The sequence below is a fragment of the Rhea americana genome, unplaced genomic scaffold, assembly GCF_003343005.1.
Source record: "Rhea americana isolate MKP2758 unplaced genomic scaffold, rheAme1 scaffold_434, whole genome shotgun sequence".
Taxonomy (NCBI): domain Eukaryota; kingdom Metazoa; phylum Chordata; class Aves; order Rheiformes; family Rheidae; genus Rhea; species Rhea americana.
In genome coordinates, this window is record NW_028186573.1 from 137,605 (window position 1) to 160,771 (window position 23,167).

Consider the following 23,167-nt stretch of genomic DNA (forward strand, 5'->3'; position numbering starts at 1 on the left):
GTACCCTAGCTAGGACCTCCTGAGACATTAAAAACGGAAGACTTGATTCCAAAGTATGAGGTGCAGTAATTAGGCTCACGGGCTGCAAATCTATAAACTGCATTTCAGAGGATAGTTTCTGATATGAGAGGAAGGGGATGCTTTTTGATGTTATCTATTATTTGGATATGAAACATTGCCTCCAAAACAAACTTAAGTCTATGGACCAAACTGGCAATGCCCTTTTTAACAGATGATAATGATACTGGAAGTAATTTCCTCCTCTATCAGGAGCTTATTTTGGTTTTCAGCCTGGAAACATTGCTGCTCGCTTGCAAGTAACAGGTTGCAGAACTATATTGCTAGTCTAATTCTGTTAGAACTGCAGAAAAGATCAAATCTGAGTTATTCTTCTTCAATGCACATGATTACTTATAATTTTAAGATAATTGAGGATAGATTTTGTAAAGTAACTGTTTGCATGTTATAGATTATAATCTGATGGAAGTTTTGTAGATTTTTCAGAGTTTCAAAAGTCCATTGTGAATAACTCAAAACTGATAGTTAGGCAACCTAAAACTACTAAAAATACCAGATTTTCTCAGATTGAATTAATTAAACAACTTATCATTTCTGGGCCAGTTTTCAAAAAATATGTTCTAAACAAATCTTACTTTTTTTTCTAAAATTAAAAAGTAAATTTACATTTTCAATTTTCATATCACTAGATCTTCCTGTCCAACTAAACTTACTTTCCAGAACATTTTGTCTAGAGCAATCTAGTGTAAAACATTATGTTCAAAATATTTGGTTTATAGGAATACTCACTCTGTGTGTGTCTGTGTGAAATTCTGTTTATAATTTAAGGCTGTTTTCAACCTTGGCTATTAGAATATAATTTCATATGTTTTGCCTTTATTAAAAATAAAAATAAAAGCTTTATACTTCTTGTAATCCATTTTCAAAACACAGTTTATTCTGATTTACCAGTAGAGGGAGATAGTGTTCTTGAAACACAAAGTAAACTTGTCAGTTACTTGTATAATACAAGGTGATTGTCAAATTGTTTCTGAACTCTGATATGATCAATAGAGTATCTTGAAATTGTTGAGAATAAAATAACTTCCAATGGTAAAGCTTTTAGAATAGCTTTAGCATAGTCCTGCAGGAGTTTTGCAAAAATTCTTGCATCCAGTGAGCAGTTGCTCAAGTGGTGAAAGCAGTAAATACGTTGTAACATGATTTTATCTATTTATTTATAGCCATACATTTATTCTTCTGTATACGTAATTTGATGGAAGGTTCCTGAGTGCAATTTAATTGCATACATGGGCATGACATGGAGGAATTGAATGGATGACTTGGAAACTGATTGTCCTCATTGGCATGGGAGATCTGTACCATATTATGTTGCATACCTCTGATGTGCTAGTCTCTACACAGTTGTGGTGAAACAGTCCAGTAGTACATTATGGAAACCTAACTTCTATATTATTGGAAAAGTTATTTCAAAAAGAATCTCCAGGCAACAATACTGAAATTCTTTCTAAAATCCTGACTCAGGAGTTTAGACTAAAACTCAGAAGAGATCTGTAAGCAAAACATTAGGTGCACACACAATTGCGCAGGACCGTTATCATACAGGTGGCATTCATTAGGCTAAATGTAAGCATCTGTTGTGCACTCTCTGTACCTGAACCAGTCATCCCTGACTCCCTTCATAATCAGTATATTAAGCCCCAGCTGCACTGATCTGATCTCAAATGGATTGGAAAGGGAGTTTACGGTGCATAGGCTAGAAGTGCACAGATACTTAAATTTTAGGTGTGATGAAGACCATGCTGTCTTATGTGTGCACCATAGTTAACATATGGTGACAAGTGCAGTTTGTATCAATGCATGGCTCTGTGCAAAAATGCTCTGAAAGTATGGAGAATAAGCATGAATTTCTTGTGTACTAAATTTAAAAAATTAAGGATCAGAATTTATTGATCTTTGTGAAAAGCTGGAGTTGAATATGACTTTTACGTTATGATTATTCTTTTGCTTTCAGCATATGACACTATTGTTATTGTTCCAGAAGGAAATACATTCACTTTCTTATTAGATATTTAATATTTTGAAGTTGTGCTATAATATAGATTAAAAATTAGTATGTATGCAATAGCTATTCAGACGTGGTGTAGATATTTCCAAAACTGGCAAAATTTGGATTGGAATTAAAAAACAGAAGTGATTGTGCATACATGTTCTTTTTAGTCAAAAGAATGTCAGCAAAACATCTTGCAAGTAATGATTCAAAACTGTATTATCTGATAGTAGAAACTAAGCTATAAAGCCTTTTGATAGAGACCAGTAAATTTTACAATCACAAAGTTTTACTGAATAATAGAGTATTTTTACTTTCAAGACTATTTCTACAGCAAATAACAAGTGTTTTGAATTTTGCTAGTGTTTGCCTCTGAGAATTGCAAACATTCATGGGAGAAACTTAGTGCTAGGGAAACTTACAGTACAGAGAAAGGAGAATGATGATGAGGTAGCACAGTGAAATTTAGCACTGGGTTCACTCACTATTTCTACTATAGATGTCCTGTGTTAACTCAGACAAGTCATTTAATCTTTCTCTGCTTTCATTCCTGATTTATAAGATGGGAATTACGGAGCCCAAGATCGCAGAGATTTTGTAAGGACGTGACAATTAGTGATGCATTTGCGCTTTGCCCTCAGAAGTGCTTAGACAATAGCGTGAGGGGTAAAGGTTGCTAAAGAGATCACAGCTGCCTTGTCCACTAAGCACAGACCTTTAGCTTTTGATTATTCTCTTCTCCATCATCTTTTTTTTTTTCAAGAGTGCGGGGAAGAAGCACAGCAGATCCTAATTTCATCCTTGTCTTGATACAGTATTGTATTAATAAAAGCAGCAGGCCTGCTTCTGAGCCAGGAATAGAACTCTTAGCCCTTGACTTTTACTTCTGTGCCTTGATCAAAGTATGACCTGTTTTATAAAACAAATGTTTTATAACCAAGAGCAAAGTGATTTCATCTTGCAAATGAAAGATGGTGATTCAGTGCTATAGCAGGGTGAAACAGTCTCTTGGCTCACATACATGGTTTATTAAACAAACTGCTCCAGTTGCCACAGCTACTTACTGCTTGTGTCCAGCTCTTTCTTCATTATTATGTGAACTTTTGAAACATGTTGAATTGTGAATCAAACTGACATTTATATTTAAGCAGACTTGTGTGGAATAGAGAAAGGAGTCTGAAAATGGCAAAAGATTAACTCTGTGTGACTTCTACATTCTTGCAATGTAAAGCACATGGCATCTTAAGAATGTCTGGTTTTTACAACATTTACATTAGAAGCTGTGTAGCACCTAGAAATGTTTGCAGAATGCATAGAATGGCTAGCATTGACCTGTATGCTCGGATATTGCTGTAAAGCATTAATTGCCAAAGCCATGGGGAAAAAAATCCGGTATTACGGGGCTCATGATGCAGGTTGAGTTTAAAAAAGTGGTAACTGTAAGATATTGGAAGGTGAGAATTCAGTCAGGCATTATAGATATGAGTGGTTCAAGCCACAATTCTGGGTGCAGGTTTTCTCTGTAAGTCATTTCTCCTTTGCCAAGATCTGAAGTGTAGGAGTGTGGAATACAAACCGTAGTTTGATTTCAGATTTAAACAGATCTGGATTTTTGAAAAGAGGATCAGAAACTCCTAAGTTCTTCAAACTGGATTAACTGATAGTCCATCAGTACCTTCAGACAGATTATTAGGCTAGCATTTTAGGGTTTGTTTTCTTAACAACGGCGGGTGGTTTCTAGTCATATGGATTTTGGAGAAAGCCTACAACATCTCGCCCCTCTGAAGATTCAAAAACCAGAAGGCAAACAAAAATAAAACATATGCCGTTTTTATATTAAGTGATAGGTGTTTGTATTGTTGGGAAAGGTAATGTATCGTACAGGAAAATGTGAACTTACTGTGTTGTAACTAGTGTGAACTTACCCAGTGTTTTAGGAGTCATCAAGACTACTGGATATAAACGCTATTTTGTTCTGCCTGGAGAACTGTTAGCACTATCAATCAATGCCCTGGTCAGCAGAGAGGGAAGATGAGTACTAAAAGCATACAGTCTTACTGTGAGGCCAGCTGCATGGCTAAAAGAAAAAAAAATAGAAATCACCAGCTGGAAAAGGTCAACATTTATCACTTTGGGGTTTGAACCCTCACATCACATAATGGCATTCAGACAACACGACCTTCCCACAAGAAGTAGTCTTCATGGTCTCATGGTCTTCATTCATGAATGTGAAGCTTTTGCCACACATAACCAAAGATTAATTGATTAGTCCTTTCTCTTCTCTTCTCCGTGTTTATTTTTCATTGCAGATCAGCTAGCAGCAGTTTGAGCTAGCTGCCTTACCTGTTTTCAGGCTACTCAGCACACCTGCTAATTCCTGTYATAGCATTCCTTTTCTAAGATGGCATTTTAACCCTATCCCTCCCAAGTACAGCACAGGTTCTTTCTACATACTACTTCAAAGCACAGAATTTGAGACCCAAAATATTATTTTATATTGCATTTTAGAGTAGTGAGTTATATCTCTCATATGTGTGACTAGAGTATATATACATAAAATACAAAAACAAGACTACAGATTGGCTAAGAAAACAAATTTTATACTGGAGAGCACTTACTATACCATACATCTACTTTTCACAGCGAGAACCATAGCCAGATGCCTAATGCAAACAGCAAAGATTCCCTCCTTTTCTACAACAATTAATCCAGTACAAACAAACAAAAAAAATAAAAAAAAAAAGGACTTTGAGGAGGAGTGGGAATAAGAGCTTTTAATGTTTTAATGTGTATGTAATTCCAGAGGAAATTTTGTCAAATGTCTGAGACAAAACAGTTCAAAGTATCTGGTATACGTGCAGAGTTTGCTGACCAGAAAAGAGGTTTCGTGAGAAAAGAATTCCGGCAGATGTAGCCTGCTGAGTGTGGTCCATGGGATCTGAGTAGGAAAATCTGTTTTGATATCAGTAGTTTATAGTGTAATTAGAGAGCAGCATCAGCTTTAAAAACAATCATTTTAATATTTTCCTTCAGAAAGAAGCTTCAGTTTTTAAAGTGGATTCGTGTTTATGAACTGGATGCTATGGCCTGTATGGAAACCAGCAACTCTTTCTTCATCAGCTGCAGTTGGATAGTAATGACTTTCAGTTGCAAACTACAAAATGGAGCAGATTCAGATGCAGGCCCTAAGGGTGAAAAGCACTTTTTTTTCCTTCCCAATGTTCTCAGCTAGCATATTTTTCCCTACAGTGTACGAAATCTGTGCTTTACAGGTTTGAGACAAGCTAGGGAGAGAGAAGTTAAGTGACTTAATCCTCTACTCCACCAAGTCTAATAATGTACAGCTATTCAAGACAAATATATAGCCAGTTATCAGTCCAGACTGGTTACCGGTTACTTTATTCATACTCAATATATGACCGTGGTAGGAAGGAATTTGTCAATCGGGTCCAAATCTGTTTGTTGAATTCTTCCATGCTACCAATCTGCGTTAACAAAATAAATGCCAGCCCCAAAACAGCCGTGAAAGGATGATCAAGCTAAGCACGTTACAAATGTGCAAACCCAGGAAAGGAGGGACAAAGATGGCTGCATACGAAATGGTGAAGGTAAGAGACCCGGGTGGCAGAGCTAGGTCTGCGGGAGAAACTGTACTGTACAACACGTCAGAAGGGACATAGTGATTTTTTTTTCCCCCAGTAGAGGAGTCTTTGGCAAACTGTGAACATAATTTCACTGGAGAGAGAGAGAGAGAAAAAAAGAGAATTTCTCTTGTGACAGGCCTTTTTTCCTGCAATTTTCAAAAGCCTGCTGTGAATAATAGTGTTAGAGCATCCAARCCTCAAGAATATTTTATAGTGGAAAGTGTTAGGCAACCAAAATAAGTATCAGTTTCCATTGTTACCTAAGGAAAATATACTTTTCTTTATGTTGTACCTTAAAATCCTCATTAAATGATAACTTTCTAGAGACATGGCAACACGTGTCAGAGTGGGTTATTTTTTCATAGAGAGCCTACCGTGTTCATTTCTGCTTGTTTACACTGAAATGAGAAATAATTCAAGACAGAAGGAACACAATGGCTGAACATAAAGGGCYGAACAAAAACCCTAAATCCAAATGCTGCCAGTCTCTTGGGCGTTCAAAATATATACGCCTATTTTATGGCTCGAGCACATCTCTACTTACAAGATTCATAAATATTTGGACGAACCTGGTCCGAGTTTTCTGCTAACAAAGTTTACAGATGGGGCAAGTTTCCCGTAGTTTGGGGTTTTATTGAGAGCGCTTTGCCCAGCTCTGGTTATGTGCTTTCTTCTCATGACATCAGTGCTGAAGGGGAGCAAGAATGTAAACATCTGTTTTTTATAATTCCAGGCTTATAACTTGATTAGGATAAGCAAATGTCTCTGCATAATTAATTTTCCAGTCACAATACGACTGCTTTGAGTGCACAATTCTAGCACCGATTTTAAGACTAGTAAAATACGGGGGAAACTAATGACATAAACGCTGCTTCATTTTCCAGTTTTCCTAACGGCATCAACTAACGCTAACTGGAAGCCGATCGCCTCGTGCATACGCCTAATCCCGCTGAAAGCAAAGGGTGTGATTTTCCTCGCGCCCGGCGGGGAAGACGCCGGCCGCTGCCTCGCCCCGGCGCGCGGGGCACGCGCGTGCAGCCGCGGGGAAGGCACGCTTGTGATCGCGGTGCGGACGCCGGCCGCAGCAGCGCCGACGCGGTTCCTTGCTCTCCCCCCAGGCCTTTAAGACGATCTTGGGTCAGGCACTTAGGATCGGATTTTCAAAAGGTATTTGTGTGCCTGCTGGGACTTAGCTGCATCTTTGAACAGCTAAGAAGTTCTGAAAAATCCAGCTGTTCATCGCTTTGCGCTGCCCGACATCTGTAGAGCGGGGTTCAAGTACTCCCCTTCCCGCTTTCTCTTCCTCTTTGTCCAGCCTTTGTGTTGCTCAGCGCGCTACCTAGACTGCGCTTTAGGATCTTTTCACTCAGAGTAGTTTTCACAACCCTTCCATAAGAGCATGGGGAAGTGCAGGTCGGAAGGGAGCTCGGAGGCCATCCAGCCCGACCTCCGCGCTTAGGGGAGCATTTGCGGCGCTGCAGCCAAAGCGGGAGAGGAACCCAGCCTCATGGGGTCGACCTCAGCCTCGGATCTGCTGCTCGGAACAGAACTGTTCGCGGTGTTTAAGGCGAACGCGTCTATCGCCCTGCCAGGCAGAGCCGCTTGTTGCAGTGCTGCCCCTTCGGCCGGACGCGCCCGAGCGCCTCCACCGCCGSCCGGGCGGCAGCCGCGGGGCGCGCGCCGCCCCGCAACGGCTTTTAACGGTCGCCCTGAAGGGGGCCTCTGAGGTGCGCGCGGGGGGCCGCGGCGGCCAATGGGAGCGCGAGGCCGGCGGGCGGGCGGGCGCGGCGGCCCCGCGCTAGCGGCCGCCGCCGCCGCCGCCGTCAGTAGCCGGGGGCTGCGGCGGCCGCGGCAGTAGCGCGCCGGGGCATGGCCGGGGCTTGCTCTCCGCCCTCCGTGAGGCGCTGCCCCCGTGCCGCCAGCTAAGCGAGGGGACAAAAGCCGCGGCGTCTCTGCCCTCCTTCCCTGCCGGGGCTGGCGGGCGAGCTTGCAGCAGCTCCGCGCCGCCGTGCGAGGCGGCCGGCCGCCCATGCGGGTCGCGCCTGCCGCCGCGGCGCCCTGAGGCTCGCCGGGGGTCGGGGCGCTTCTCGGGCGCCGCCGCCAGGAATGGGCTGCGCGGGCCGCGCGCCGGCGCTGTGCGCCCGGCTGCTGCTGCTGCTGCTCGCCCTCCGGCCGTGCCCCGCGGGGGAGCCCGGCGCCGGCGGCGTCCCGGAGGGCGCCTCCACCTTGGCCTTCGTGTTCGACGTGACCGGCTCCATGTACGACGACCTAGTGCAGGTTATCGAAGGGGCGTCAAAAATCCTCGAAACGTCCTTAAAGCGACCCAAGCGGCCGCTCTACAACTTCGCGTTGGTGCCTTTCCACGATCCAGGTAAGGCAGTGTGCGCGGAGGGCCGGGGAGGGTCCGGGCCGTGCGTGGGCAGGCGGTAGGCGAAGATGCTGCGGCACCGCCCGCGCTGGGGAACAAGCTGGGCGCTCCGAGGAGGCGCAGGGAAGAGAGGAACCGAGGGAGCCCAGAAGGGACCAAAGCGAGACTCCTCCCGGAGTTGCCTTCTCTAAAAGATTCAGTTTCCTGCGCTTCCAGAAGATTGGAGCAGGAAGGGTTTTGTGGCGTGTCTTGGTGGCGCCTTTCGCAGGGCATCTCTTCACTACGGGAGCTTGCCAGTAGCAAGTCCTGTTCTCTGAACTCCCTCCCTTTCTCCCTGCGGACGAACAAGCAGCAACCCTTTCAAAACCAGATAAACGGAGGTTGATTTTAAATACTCGATCGATACCAAAGAGTAATTTAAGAGGTTTGTGAATGCCTCTTTAAAAAAACAAAAACCAATCTAGAGTAAGTGGCCTGTCTTCCTACTAGAGAACACGTATGCTAGAAACTAGATTATAAAGTTTTTTACATGCTCTTCTACTGAAGTACAGTTATGAATTTACACAGTACCATCACACTTTTGCCTGAGTTTTGTTGTTGCTTCTGTTCAGAAATTTGCAGTGATASGATCCTGTAGCTTTTCATAGTGTGTTTTTTTGGTTTGGGTTCTTATTTCTTTCTCTCATTTGACCTTTTTCTTTCTGCTGTATATCCTGTGTGCCTGTCCTTTTCAGCATCTGTTTTTTATTCCCTTCCTATCCCTTCTTTCTGGCTTTCTTCCTCACCCTTGTCAAATATCTTTTAGTGACTTGAGAAGGAAATAGGAGCAGGATGCCTCTGGCTGGTGGTGTGTGCTCTACTATGCAGTAAATTATTATATTTTTTTAAAGGAAAAAGGAAAGAGGGATGGAGAAAGACCTTGCAAATAACCGTTCTGGATCTAGTTTCCATGGAATATCGTGGAATGTGGTATTCTAGAAATCAGTTCATACAACTTCACTTTTTGCAGGGATGTCTTCAGTGAAAACAGACCCCCTTTTCCTGCCAGTCATAAAATATTTCTGTCTGCAAAACATTTATTTGCTATTGATAGAAATATCTTAAATCCATTACTTGGAATATGAGTGAAAACCTTGTCTTTGCAAGTTTTGCTAATTAGTTATCCATGAAATTGTGTAGATTTCTTTTTTTATTGCTAGGAATCCATCAGTGTTTTATTTCTTTTATATATCTTATTGTTTTTACTTTTTTTCCCCTTTGCCTTTCAGTTAGTTTATGAAACATATGCATGTGACTTAAAAAAYTAGTATAAGGTCACAGAAGTCAGCAAGGGGAAAAGGATTTTGGACAGATATAGAGCCCAGAGCTGGTTTATGTCCTTTTGGAAAATCAAGCTGGTGGTTCTGCTTGGAAAATAATGGGGTGGAAAATCAACATGATAGGGGGTTTTTTTGGTTTAGTTTTTATTTTCTCTCCTTAATCTTTCTGTATATTTCRTCTCTCTTCACTGAGATGGTTCATTATGAGTATTGATAGTTCTCTTTTTCAGAATGGCTTGGCATCTGTATGAACCTGGAGAGCAAGAAGGTGATTTTGCATGGAACAGTTTTAGTTTGCAAGTTTATGTGGTTGGTACTTTCTCCTCTGCTCTTTTGCATCCTTGATAGAATGAATTGACAGCTTTTATATTGCTAATACTCCTACTGCTTAGCTTTCATTAGAGCTTAATTTGAAATCCTTTGTTTCAATAGCTGCTTTTTCTTTTCCCATCCCACACATGTTCTCGTCCTCATTCAGTTTTTCTTTTTTTTTTTTTTTTACTTTTCCCTGGACCTCTGCTGTCCCCTGGCTCTCTAGAATTTTTGCTTTTGTTACGGACTGATTCTTTTAATCATGCTTTCTTACCTTACCACTTTCTTTCTCTATACGTACCTGATTATCAGCAAATCTACCACCACCTTCCTCCTCTGATTCAGGTTTTTTTTTCTCCTCTGCTCACAGACTTGTTGCTTCCTTGCCTCCTCCCCCTTCCCTCTCTTTTCACAGGAGATCCCTTTTCTTGGCAAATGTTAGATTTCATCCTGTAGAATAACTGAAACCTAAACCTGCAGAGAGCTGACCTATGCAATTAAGAACTGCTGGCAAACATATATTGTGTATCCTATTACATGTCTTTATATGGAAGTCCCTGCCCAGCCAGAGGGGGCCATAGGGTGATGGATAACTTGTTACGTCTTAAGTAGTTTGAAAGTGGGGAGYGCATAATTTTAAACCTTGTTTTGTCTTAGTTTATGAAAATTATTTCTATATGTCTTTGTAGTAARTAGCATGGTCTGTTGTCTGGAATTTTAGGGATGTAGCAGTTCAGAGCACTGGTTCTCCTAGTTTGGTATCTTATATCTGATGATGAAAAAATCTAGATACTTCAAAAGAAGATGCAAGAACTACTGTTGTGACCAATTCTTCAATATCTCTTTTGCATCTAGAGGAAAGTACATTTCCTCAAAAACATACAAAAATTGCTTGGCTTGGATTTCACATTGTCCAATTCATTTACTTTGGCCTAGTGGTGTTCTCTTTGAAGTCTGTTCAGCTAAGTTGATGAGTGTGTTTTCTTTTTTTTTTTTTCTCAAGTTGTCTCGTTATTTGTACAACAGAGTGCTTCTGTTGWTTTTCAGAATAGAACTTTCTATGTAGCTGCCCCACAGATAAATTTTCTTAATATTTTTGTGAGGCAAATGAGACTCTGCTAGGAGTGCAGCGTTTAATTGGATCTCAGCACCAAGGAGCTTCTCTGTGTCTAAAGCTATCCAAATCCAGGTACACTATTGATTGATAGGTTACTGGACTATCTTTACAGTTTAAAGTTTATGATAACTTAGCTTTTAACTCCTTTGGTTTCTTAACTTAGGTTGAATAGTGTGTGCTGAACTTGCCATAGTTGATCATTTTTCAGTAGTGCTTGATTAGTGCTGAAGAATGAAATGCCTCGATTGATTTCTGAGTACCATGTAGAAAAGCAGAGTTTTTTGAAGAGTGAAGAGAAGTGAATTCTTCAAAATCATAAARTAGTCTGTCCTGGAAGAGTACTCTTCCATCATGCAAGGCATATCAGAATCAAATAAATTGAGTTATTTAAAAATTTTGCTATATTCTACCAGACTATAATATTACCAGAGTGCTGCATATTAGTGCTGCAGTGTGTTATAGARACACATTGTGGTCTTTAGTGGTAGGTTTGAATGCAATGCTATGACTACAATAGTATTTTACTAAAACTGTAGTATTTTGGTAAAATAGGAATAGTTGACAAGTACATCTTGTAATATTAAACCTGAGTTTTTGGTGTAGTCCAGAATTGTGACCTACAAAAAAAATTTAAGAATGGGCTTCACGTTCTGCTGCCACCATACTATCCTTGGTATGCTGAGCTTCCATTTTGGAAAAGCCTTTTGTTCTGCATTCCTCTTCATGTGTGTGCATGTGCAACACTTGCAGCAGATTACAGGGATTTTTCAGCTGTGTTTTTCCAATGCCTAAACACGATCACAGAAATTTCATAGATAGTGAAAAGGCTATTGGAAAAGAAACCTCTTGCCTGACTTGCGTTCAGTGGAAAAATTGACAGAAATTCTTAATTCAGGAGGGTTGGTACAGGGATATTTAGAATTGGAGCTAAAGCTTAAGATCAGTGAACACTTTTGTAGCTGTGTGTTGAGGGTTCTGATCTAACTGCTATTGTATTCTGTGGTAACTGGATCGGACTTGCAGTGTCTTTATTTAACATCTGTGGCCAGCCTTTCTATTTTTATATTATACCATTAAGGAATTTTGGAAAGGAAAATAAGCCAAAGAGGACAAATTCATCCTCTGTATTATTCTGTAAAGTTAATGGAATTATACCAGTAATAACTTTGACCCTGCATGATTTAATCTTTTTTCATTCCTTCTTCTTTTTTTTTTGTTAAATCCTGCATTCTTTTAATGTGAATGACTATTTTAAGGAACAAATTTCAGTGATTTATCTTAATTACAAGAAAAATGAAGAGAATATAGTTTATCATGTAGCATAATATGCTACATATCTTTTTATATGCTTAAAGGTAACCTGCTTCTGTAAATACAGTTATCCTAATGGACTACCTAGAATTTAAATAGTTTTTTTTTCTTTCCCATGGAACGGTAATACACAGGAAAAAAATCTAGCTCTTCACCTAGTCCCTTCATCTTGGAGCAAAATACCTTGTTTGAGTTATTGTCTGAATTTGAAGGTTTGCGGCAGCCTAAACTAAGCTGCAACTGTTTGTTGCTCCTTAGTTTGTGCATGCAAGCATGTGTGCAGTAACATTTTATTTGAGGGTTTAAATTTTCCTTGGAGCTTGACAGCAGTTACAGTAATATACAGTGTGGACATCCTAACAAACAGGATGATATTTACCAGTTAATGCTCTGCATGTTTACAAATCTCCAATCTGAGCATCTCATATTTTTTCTTACAAATCAAATAAGCAGTATATTGCCTATGCAAAAAATAGGAAAACCTTAATAATGCTACTGTTCAGGTAGGAAAATAATATTGAACTTAATTAATCCACTTAGGGTCATACAACAGATGTTCAGGAGAATTGGAAATACAATGTTTTCTCCTCAGTCCAACTCCTCTTTTTTGAAGGTAAAGCTCTGGTTACATAATGGAGTAAGGGCACATGATCACTTTTATCTTCGTAACCTGAGGTCTCTTCCGTTTATCATACTTACAATGCTATTACCATAACAGTAGTTAAGTTGCTGGGCCACATACTAGCTTGGAACAAGTTCAGAAGGCCATATGAAAGGTTTGGGTTTGAGGGATTTGTTGTTTTTAAGAATGCTATTACTCTTCCAGAGGAGGAACAGAAGAAATTAGAATTTGGCCATTAGGGGTATTAAAATATTTTATGCTTTTGAAATAAAAAGCATTGCAGTTGATCCAAATGTGTAATAAAGGGAGATGGAAAGCTGTGTGCAGGAATGGTAAAGTATAGCCCTTCCTTGACATGTTAACTGCTGCCGTGAAAAAGACACCTGAAAGTGMTGAGGAACAGATTGTCCTCTGGGCATAACAATAAAATATCCACCCTTGCTCAGATGAAGTTCTTCCTGTTTTTAATTCAGTCTCTGTGGTTGCCTGGCCAACCTTCCAAATACAAACCAGCATATTTCATCTTTCTGTATCTACAGATAAACAGCATCGTTGTCTTTCACAACCCARAAGATTTCTCGTATAGAATTCTTCTGATAACTGTTTTCTAATACCTTGTCCTGTACATATGCTTTTTTACTCTCCACTGTCATTTGTGTCAGCCTTTGGCCTCAGCCTTTGCTTTGTGGTTAATGGGAGTCTGTTAACATTTTTGAACTATATTTGAATGTATATAGATAAGTTGTGCAAACCCTTTTCCCATTCAGGAAATTCTTTTTAAATTGTCTATCTGGGATAGCCTGAAGAAGGAGGAAGAGGTCATTCTCTTCGTGATTCCCTCTGTTTCTTTTGGGTGGGGGTAGAAATGCTTCAATACTCAKTTTTACTAAAGAACAGGAACATAAGTGTGGAGAAATTGTATGGTGGTAATTTCCAAAGCGAGGAGCATAAGTTTAACTGAAATGCACGTTTTTGCATTGATATCTGAGTTTGCTAGCACAATAGCACAAGTAGTGGAGTTTGTACCAAGGAGTTTGGGCAGCACCAGAAAAGYTGGCAAGAGACAGACCTCATGTCAATCTCTGCTGTGTGTACTCTGTGCACCCAGGAGTGTTCGGTGAGATGCCCATCAAGAAGACTTGGTGGATCCTGAGTTGTCCTTCTGCTTGTCTTTGGACAGTAGCTGTTCCTTTCCGCACTCAATGTACTTCCTCACCTTCTGCAGCAGGCAAAACTATTCCATAGAGATCTAATGTTTGAACTAGACCAATTATTGGGTTGGCGAGGAGGAATAAACTGCTTGCAAATGAAGTTCCTGTAGGCAAATGTTTTGAAAACATTGGCTACATGGCAAAAATCCAATAGTATTTGTAGGAAGCAAAGAGAAGAGTTGCCCGAGCTGTATCTGATAAGAATAAGGTCAGAGGCAAAGAAAGTGGTTCTCTCCACCCAATTTAAATATTCTTCTTTTGAGAATTATGTGGGTTTCGTATTATTCCTCAAATCTAAAGCGCAAAAATGTGCTCATTTAACAAATCTGGTCTCATTGTTCTGGTGCAGTAGTTCTAATGATACATCACAAAATGTCAGGTTAAAGTTGTCCTGACTAATTCTTTGAGTTAGTGTTTTTTAGTGACTTCAAAAATTTCTGAAAATCCTATCTGTGTACTTGTGTAAGTTTTTTGATTTGATGAATTTTCAGCTTCCTTATGTATGTAGTGACAGCAGTAGTGAGTGCACTTCTAAGTTCTGGTCTGAATTTTTCAAGGTTTAGAAGATATAATATAAACTTAAAAATATTCAGTGCTGACTTGGTATGTCAGAAGATGAGTGATAACAAGAACTGGATGTAACCACTGCCAAATCTGTCCTCTCCTTTTATAACTGTTTAAATGCTGTTTTTACTTATTTCACCACTGAAAATTTGAGCAGGAAATACTCAGTTTGCTTAAGGTTCCAAATATGCCCTCTTTGTTGTTGTCATTGTTACTATTAAGTTTTGTTATTACAGTCATCAATTGAATGCCAATCAACACCACTATATAATGACAGTTAAAAACTCTTGATTGGTAAGAGTAAAGTCTAAAGCGTCTACAGGTATTTTCCRTGTCTGTTGACACTTCCTGATAATTGTACTGAATATATGTGAAATGTGTATTTTGAAACTTCATTGTGGTCCTTCTTGTAGGCATTGTGATATCTATGAAATTAATAGTATGCAATTTTACATACACTTTCTTGATTCTCCACAGGGATTAATTTGGGGTCCCTCTAAAAGTAGCTGTTTGTATTGATTACACAGAAGACAGAACTGACAGTGCCAGAAGCTCCAAAACCTGTGCAACAGACTACAAATGCTGTGGGGTTGCCAAAAGAATATGAGACCATCACTTAAAATGCTGTTTCTATTGATTTAACTCTTATCTGTCCAGCCCTAAAGATTAGTGCGACAGTAACTTATTTTCCTATTCTCAAATCTTTCACATGGGACAGGATTTTTATTCCTGTTTTTGCTGGAAGATACAATGGAGATTAAGCCTTTTCCAGGAAAAGGCTGATAACGCCTCAAATAATTCATAATGCAATGCAGAAGAGATTGAAATATCTTAAAGCTATATTTAAAATTCTTGCCAGAAGTTTTTGGAGGTCCTTGATTTTTTTTTTTTTTTTTTTTGCTATCTTTGGCTCAAACTGGTGACCAATAAATGAGAAGTTCTCTAGCTCATTAGCAATGCATCCCGGTACTGTTGCATCCCAATAATTATTGGCACCACTTTGCAAATGAGACTTGCAGTCTAGAAGTGTATGTCTGCTTTGTAGTTTCTGGAGTTTACATGGATGACACTTCCTACAGGCAAAATACCAAAATACCTTACACGTTGGTGTTTTACAAATAGACATGGCTGTGAAGTACCGTGACTCAGCTGTTAAACATGCAACAACATAGTAAATTATTGCACAGACTCCTAAACTTCTGAATACAGTGGTTTAATAGTGTGAAAACCTTCTGTCAGTTGCCGTAGAATCTTTGCATTAATATTATCACTTTCATGCACTGTGGCTCATTTTTGAATTCAATCTTGAAAAACTTTTTCACTTCCAGGTATAGCAGTTTTTTTTATCTGTCACTTACTACTATCATCTTTGTTGAACACTAGTCAATAGAAAAATGTGGACTTTGCTGAGGGATCATGTATCATGCTGAGAATGGAATTTACTGATTGATCTCAAAATAAAAAACAGCCAATACTGAGCCAGATGAGAAAACGATCAAACTTGTGCCACTTAAACTGGTGAAATAGTACACTGATAAAAAAGTAGCTGGCACAACATATCYGATGATGTGCTGAATTATCCAAGCAGTGAACATTGTACAATCCTTCTGAAAGGCTCTGTGGAAGGAGGGGGTCTGTTGAGACTGTATTTTTGACAGTCTAAGGCAGATGTGTCAAGCACTAACCCTTTCTTGTAAAATGGGGAATGATAGCCACTCTCATCTGAAGTAGTAGTTTCTGATAAATGAAAGCAATGAACATAGATACAAGCAGCCTAAGAGCTGCTGTTAATACCCTTGTGTTCCATTTTCCCTCTCCCCTTTTTCTTCCCCTTTGAGTTTATTTCTCCAAAATTACAGGAGTTTGTGTTTTCACAGGAAGTCAAAATTAGAAGGCCAAATTAATCCTGTTTTTGACAGTAATTGCTTAACAGTAGGCAGCACCGGCTACAAGTCTTGGGGGGAGCTCTGTGGAATGGAAACAGAAGAAAAATTTCTGATGATGTATGCTTCTATTGAATTGCTCTAAGCTCCCACAAATCACGTTTCTAATAATTTATAAAAAGCAGAAATTAGATGCAGATCTTCAAGTACTTTTAAGCTGTGAATAAAGCTGCTTGCATCCCTCCCAGAGATTTATATGTTCTGACTCTTTCCTTTCTGGAGACAACAATTGTTTTGTGAGAATGCATGGGAATGAAATGAGCCAGGAGGCACAAATATTGTATACCTSTGTCTCTCACTTTAATTGAGATACTAATGTTCAATGTAAGATGGATTTTCAGTGATTATAGAGGGGAGAATGACAAAGTTTAGCAAGCACTGACAATTAACCACAGAATATTTRCCTCTCAAAATGCCAGTCTCACTCTTTTAAAGCAGAAATGTTGGAAGTTAACTGTCAAAACGGGTACCTTCTGTGGTGGGAATTAATAGTGAATGCCTTTGCTGAAGAAGGAAACTTGAGTTCTCACAGAGGAATGAAGAAAAAGATTGAGAATGAAGGCAGCTTAAGCTGGGGCTCTATGATCCTTAATCCTTGCCCCATGTATGCTACTTTACCATCCAGCAGTACAGATTTGATTTGGGTCAGGTGTGGGGACATGTTCACACTCCGTTTGAAAGCTCTGTGTTTGTGTGATACGGGACGTATGCTGGGTTGTAAACAATATTTGTTCTCGCATAGCGACGTGAAGTGGCGGTGCTTGATCCAGTCTGTTGGTACTAATTGTATTTGAGCTTTCCTTGAACAACTGTGAGCAAAGTGAGTTTACATATGGTCAGTGCTTTATATTACGTGTCTGTGACATTCTCCATCCTGTAGTACCCAGTTGTTAGGAACCTCAGAGGTATTTTTATTATGTTATGTGGACTAACAGTGTGATTCTCTATAGTTTGTTTTTGACCCGTGCRTTCTACTTCTCTGCGTACTGGAGGCTGCTTGGAATTGATACTAGAGCAGGTTTTGTTCAGTCGGATAAGGATCTGGGTAAGCTGGATTCTGGAACATGAAAAAGGGGTAGATGCTTCATTTAGTTAATTCATTTTGAATGTGGCCTAAGGAATGATAGAAACCCTTTAGACAGAAAAAGCCCTCAGAGGCCAGTTGGTGTATATTCACTGATCAGTGATTTGATTTTTGGCATATGCTGCTGGGCTTTGGTTTTGAAGGAGATGCATATATCAGAAAAAATATTGGGAACATATGTTTTTCAGTTTGCAAATGGCAAAGCAATTTCTCTGTTGAAAGAGACTGGTGGTGTTACTTGATTGCCTCCCCACTCTTATAATCAGCAGTTCTGTTAGAAAGAATAGGATGGGCTTAATGAAATGTGCTCTGGGCTGACTGCTTCATATACTTTACTGCTGCCAGGGAAAATGTGTTTTACCCCTGGATTACGTTGTTGAATATGATTCAGTTTTCATCACTATTGACAGTTTTTAAGATTTCTTGTTTTAGGTGCATTGCTGTTAAATCAGATTTATTACGTCCTTCAGTTAGGCCTATTGTGAATTCATACTATGCCATTGTTAACGGGGAAACTCATTTGGGTCCACAATTTGCATTTTTGTATTAGAATAATATGGTATGTGTATCTCCTTGTGAGCTCCTATTATACTCCCTTGTTGCCTTTTGAAGAATGTGTGCAATCTTTTTTTGTTAGCTATAGGTGTGAGTTGAGCTTCTCCCTGTTGTTTTTTGCCAGACTCAGAGCACAATGACTCTGTTCTTGTGAAGCACTTGAATGGGATCTTGTTACATCAAGATACATGGAGCCATGCGGTGCACAGGCAAGACAGGATTCATCCCATCACGCTTTAGTCACTTAACTGAGGAAGAAGAGTAACTGGTTAGAAGAGTAACTACCTGAAGGCTCCTTCTGTAGCTCACAAAAAGAGGTTGGCACCTTTACAAAGCAATTCATCCCTTTTAACTTCTGAAATGCTCTCTAGAGGTTTCGTTTGCTTTCCCTTACTGCAGAAGGAGCTAAAGTTAGTTTAGTTGAGGCCTGAATTTGGGATGAATGAAGTAATTTAGGAGGAATGAAGTCAAGTGAGGGTTTCTATCTCACTAGCTTTCTGCCTTCCTCTTGCTCTTGGGCTGACCATCCAAATAATAGTCCTTGAGATCTGTTTTATACTGTTTGTCATCCTAACATATGGATACTGAGTGCTCAAACGAGCCTAGCTTGCACTGGGGCTAGGTTGTACCCCGACTGTGATGTCCTCCCCGCTTCTAGTCTGAGCCCCAGTGTCCAGGCCACCCCTCATAATTCTTTGTGTGAGAGGTGGCTGTGGGAAGGTCCTGAAGGTTTATCAGTATTGCAGTTTTTGCATCTTCACTAGCCAGTGGGAGAATTCCACTCTAACTACCTGGAGGCTGGCATCTAACCAGTGTCCCTTTGCTTGAAGTATCACCACCCTAGCCATGCTGACGAACTTTGCCTGGTCGGGCGTTTTTAGTTAAAACTGAGTAGTGCCCTGAGGGAGCTTGGCAGGGAGCTTCAACAGAAAGTGAACTTTGTGAAGGGTGGTGGTGGATGCCTAGTGATGTGGCTGCTGTAGGACATCACTGGTGTCCTATGCTTCAGTGGGCCTTAGCTCATGTTGTCAGCAGGATCTGAACCTTGGGTGTTTTAACACAGACTCTTTCTGTGTAATCCGAGGGAGTAATGCTGGCAGTGGTATGAGGCTGATAGTCTCTGGGGATAAGCCACAAATAGGGGGTGTGATACACACTGTTAATGTGTATTACAAATGTGAACAGGCTGTGTATATTTATGAAGGTACATTAATAATAAAGATAGAATATTGTTCTATGCCCCATATTCTCTTCCAACTCGTTTTTCTTTAGCATCCTTGGTACTCTCCTTTTCTTGAAAAAGACACTGTGTGCAGTTTTCCAGCTCTGCTCATGTTGTAGCTCTCTTCCTAAAATATACTTAACCACAGATTTTGGTCTGTGAAGCGCTGTTGTTAAAATCTGTGCATATTTGAAAATTATATGTTCCTAGACACCAAGCCAACAAGCTGCATACATCACATGCAAAGAAAGATAATTGAAAACGTTGAATTTACTTTCAGTCATACACCTCTATTAAGGTCTCTTAGCAGTCTCATCTGTTCACTCTGGAGTAATGGTTTCCTTACTGTATGCTCCTGATAATATAAAAGTTAGTAGGTGACATTAGGTACATTAAATCAAGCRTGTAAGTGTTCAGAGCCTGTGTATAATATAAGGGACTCTCAAAATAAACTTGGACATGCGAGTATAGTGTAGAGAGAATTTTAAATTATTCTTTAGAGGTATCCACAGGAGCTGGCTCTTGTGGAAGACAGCTGGCCCCCTTATGAATTGGGTGTTACAGAGCCAGTTGCTGAATTAAAATTGAAAGGGAGTTGGTTTTTTCTCTCTCCTTTTTATTTCAATGCTTTAGTGTTTTCACAGGAGCTGTAATACTTCCTTCCTCTGCTGTTTTTCCAGTCATAGGACTACAAGATATAAAAACCGCTTTAAAACACAACTTTATGTAGCCTGATGCATAGTAAGAGTCAAATTCCCAATTTCAACAGTGTAACTGTAGGATACATTACAGTCAGTAGAGCTCCTCTCCAGTCACACTGGTATGCAATTAGATGTAACTGAAAGCAGAATGGGACTCCAGGTTTACAGACTGGAAAATCCCTGCTGATGTAGAGTGAGTGGGGGTAGGTTTGCATAATTAAACGAAAATGAAGGAATGTCTTGTGTTGCTGTAGTCCCAGCTAAATGTCTGGGTCTGTTTGCTCAGGATAGCAGCTCTAATCTGTGACCATAGGTTACTGCTGGACTCCTGCCATCTTGTTTAAATTAGATTCATAGCCTGGAGAAGGGGGGGGGTAAGCAGGAAGCCATTGTAATTTTCAGGCTTTGGACACTAGTGTATTTTCGTGAGCTGAAGTTAAGTGTCCCTGGGGATGCTGAATATCACTGAAACATTTCCTGAGTTCTCTTAAGCTGTACAATGGTATGTCCGAGTCTGTTTTCCAAAGGACAGAGCTTTTTGTTTAGTTAGTGAGGTCTTAGTGTAGTTCACTGAACTAGTCTGCTTTCGCACCGAGTTACAGAGGAATAGAAAAGGAAAGGCAAATTCTGCAGGAAAAATGAAGTCATCTGCCTCAGAACATATTTATACTTTTATTAACTAAACCCTCAAAGAGATTTAGACTTCACAACTGTTGTGTCAGAGCTAGCATTTTAGTCGATAAATAAGTAATATGGTTAGGCAAGCGTGTGGTTTTGGATAGGGGTGCAGTGGCTGGGGCACCCGGCAGGAGAGAAGACTAYCTGCAAACCTTTGTCTTTTGACACTTCTGTTCCGATGTTTGTTCGCTTGAGTGGCACCTAGCACAGTGATAGTCTGGTTTGACCTGGAGATCCTTAGCATCGTTGTACTCCACTGGCTACTATCTTCCGCCTGAGTTGGAGTACCGCAAGAGCTGCTAGCCCCTGGCAAGTGAGGAAGGCAAAAGCAAGCCCTGGCCCTCTTCACTGTCTCTCTGGCAGACTTCTCAAGCACGTGGTGTGCGCTGGTTAGGATAACGTTCTGACGACTACTCCATGGGATTTGGAGGACACGATGCTTTAGGCAGCGGTGCTTTTGCTCCTCATGTGATGGTATATTACTTAATATCCACATCTTGATGTCTTAAGGCATTTTTTTAGATGAGTGTTTTTTGTTTGTTTGTCATGTTTTCCCTCTCTCCATTTTACAAAAACTGAATTGAAATGCAGGGAATTCATGTGACTTTTTCTTGAGTCACAGTCCTGTCTATTAACCACAAACCCACAAATTGCTTATTTGTTGCTTAAATATTTACTCCCTTTCCCCCCTTTCTCTCCTAATCTCTTTCTCTCACATCTTTTCATCTTGGTCTCTGCCTTCTACCCTTCCTTTCTCACAGTTTCCATTGGCCCTTTTCCCTCAGAGGTTCAGTGTCTCCTCTCAGCACTCCACTACTGCATCTMAGGTCTTCTTGGCAATGTGGCGTATCTTATGCATATGCAGAGTGGATCCTGATGGTGAAATGTGGTGCTGCTAAAGACAACATGTTTTTGCCCTGAAATAAAAGTGCTGTGCTAGCCCCAAATAGAAGCTATGACGGATATGATGGAGCAATCTGTCCGTCACTGTTTTCAGTGTGTCTGGGAGCTGATACTTCCTTTAACACGAATGAGTATGGTAACAAGGGGGAACAGGTCATTCTCGCTTCACGTATTGCCCCTGAAGGCAGGTATGTTGTCGAGTTTGTTCCGGGCCTGAATCTGACCAACAGACTGTGCTATTTGTTCTGTGAAAGTGTGGCTGAGTATGTGGAGACTTAAAGATGCAGCTGTATTGGCTGTAAAAAAATACTGCTGTGCACTGCTAACTTCTTCCCTTTCTGATACCCAGCTGTGGGTGCTCCTTAGCAATTCTGGAGAAAATGAACCAGGTTAGAAGGGACTACTTAAGCTTTTCTAGCTTACCAGCTTAATTAGGAAGAGTGTGCCTGAGCTGTTTTGCTGCAGAGYGGAGGGTAACTTTTGTTGGAAGGATAATTCTGCAGGAGGGGGTGGCAATTTGTTTGGCTAGCCTATCTGCAGTTGGAAGAGAATGAGTATAGCTCTAGTGAACTGCATCTAACTGTAAAGATTAAGAGTTTTTCAGGATCCACATGCGTTTGCAAATCTGGACTGTTCATGYGGATGCTGAGAGTGAATAAAATGTGTCTTCTTTGTGTATCAAGCTGTGCTTTAAATACTGCTGTTKTTGCTCATGTTCAAGATGCAGAAAGTAGAAAAGCTTTTCATTACTGTAAAAATTCARCCCTTTTCTTACCTTTGAAACTGTAATTAGTTGTTTTTCTTCTTAAAGCAAAYAATGATACGAAGATTAAAAATAATSCCTGTTGGCTRTGTTGCATTCTGAAGAATTTAGCTACTGTATCATGGAGGGGAGAACTCACTAGGGAGAGTGTGGTAGCTGTGGTGGTCTGCAACTAGCCTTCACATGAGTAACACAGTTACTAAAACCTAGACCTCTGTGGTAAAGGGGCTAGCAGATAGCGTTCCTCGTACTTTAGCTCCAGCTCTGCTGTTGTCTCACTGCGAGGCTTTTAAGCAAATCTTTTAAGCTCCTTGTGGTTCGGCACGAACATTCGTAGGAATACGTACTCATATTTTCCCTTTTGGAGGGAAGGCACAGAAATACCGCTCAGTGTGGAAGTGTGCTATGGGTTGTGGAGATGTAGCTCTAGCTTAGCAGGTGGTAAACTCATCCCCTGTGAAGGGCATGAGGGAAGCCACTTACAAAACGCTGCCCTATGCTTACTTTATGGGGATATCCTGAGTCTTGTTTTGTGAGGGGTTTTCATGGTTTGAGATTTAAATGAGAGAAGAGGGTGGGGGAGAAAAAGCCCTAAATAAGTGAAGCATGTTTTGGATTAACTCTTCAGTTCGTATAGAGCATATTTAGAGACTGATTTGAACTATGTAAAACCTTTCAAGCTTTAGAAATGGTGGCTGTGGATATTTATGTGATGTCTCTAACATAKCTGACTTTATGTTGCAGATACATAGTGTTAAAATAGTTTCTTAGTTGGTTGCACT

At 40.4% G+C, this 23,167-nt stretch overlaps 1 protein-coding gene across 1 annotated transcript in view; it reads left to right on the top strand.

The window, feature by feature from the left end:
- Window positions 1-7,566: 7,566 nt before the first annotated feature.
- The window catches only part of HMCN1 (hemicentin 1), a 184,698-nt gene continuing 169,097 nt past the window's right edge, over window positions 7,567-23,167 (top strand). The window contains exon 1 of the mRNA XM_085315669.1: window positions 7,567-8,083. Within this exon, the coding sequence (XP_085171795.1) occupies window positions 7,819-8,083 (265 nt within the window). The 5' untranslated portion in view covers window positions 7,567-7,818. The remainder of the gene's footprint in view (window positions 8,084-23,167) is intronic.